Genomic DNA, 567 nt, shown 5'->3' with positions numbered 1-567 from the left:
TGACTTGGCGAGTCTTTTTGAGTGTCCGGTCTGCTTTGAGTATGTGTTACCCCCAATTATACAGTGCCAGAGTGGCCATCTTGTTTGTGGCAACTGTCGCCCAAAGCTCACAAGTTGTCCAACTTGCCGGGGCCCGCTGACATCCATTCGCAACTTGGCTATGGAGAAAGTGGCCAATTCAGTACTTTTTCCTTGTAAATACGCCTCTTCTGGATGTGAAGTAACTATGCCACCCACAGAAAAAGCAGACCATGAAGAACACTGTGAGTTTAGGCCCTGTCGTTGTCCTTGCCCTGGTACTTCCTGTGGGTGGCAAGGCTCCATGGATGCTGTAGTGCCGCATCTGATGCAGCACTATAATGAGTCCATTATAACCCTGCAGGGAGAAGTTGTAGTTTTCCTTGCAGTCAACATTAATCTGGCTGGTGCCCTTGACTGGGTGATGATACAGTCCTGTTTTGGGTTTAACTTCATACTAATCTTGGAGAAACTGGAAAGCTACGATGGTCACCAGAAATTCTTTGCAGTTGTCCAGCTGATAGGAACACGCGAGCAAGCTGAAAATTT

The 567-nt window shown here is 47.4% G+C and overlaps 1 protein-coding gene across 1 annotated transcript; it reads left to right on the top strand.

Moving 5' to 3' along the window:
• Positions 1-4: 4 nt before the first annotated feature.
• Positions 5-565, top strand: LOC104980286 (E3 ubiquitin-protein ligase SIAH1-like; the record flags this gene model as incomplete). The annotated part of the gene is made up of 1 exon (XM_010828917.1): positions 5-565. A coding segment is annotated over one exon (561 nt), but the record flags the coding sequence as incomplete, so codon positions are not given.
• Between the last annotated feature and the right edge of the window lie 2 nt (positions 566-567).

Source organism: Bison bison, unplaced genomic scaffold (assembly GCF_000754665.1).
Source record: "Bison bison bison isolate TAMUID 2011002044 unplaced genomic scaffold, Bison_UMD1.0 scf7180017858762, whole genome shotgun sequence".
NCBI classification, from domain to species: domain Eukaryota; kingdom Metazoa; phylum Chordata; class Mammalia; order Artiodactyla; family Bovidae; genus Bison; species Bison bison.
The sequence above is the reverse complement of the archived record's forward strand: the minus strand, read 5'-3'. Positions and strand labels throughout refer to the sequence as shown.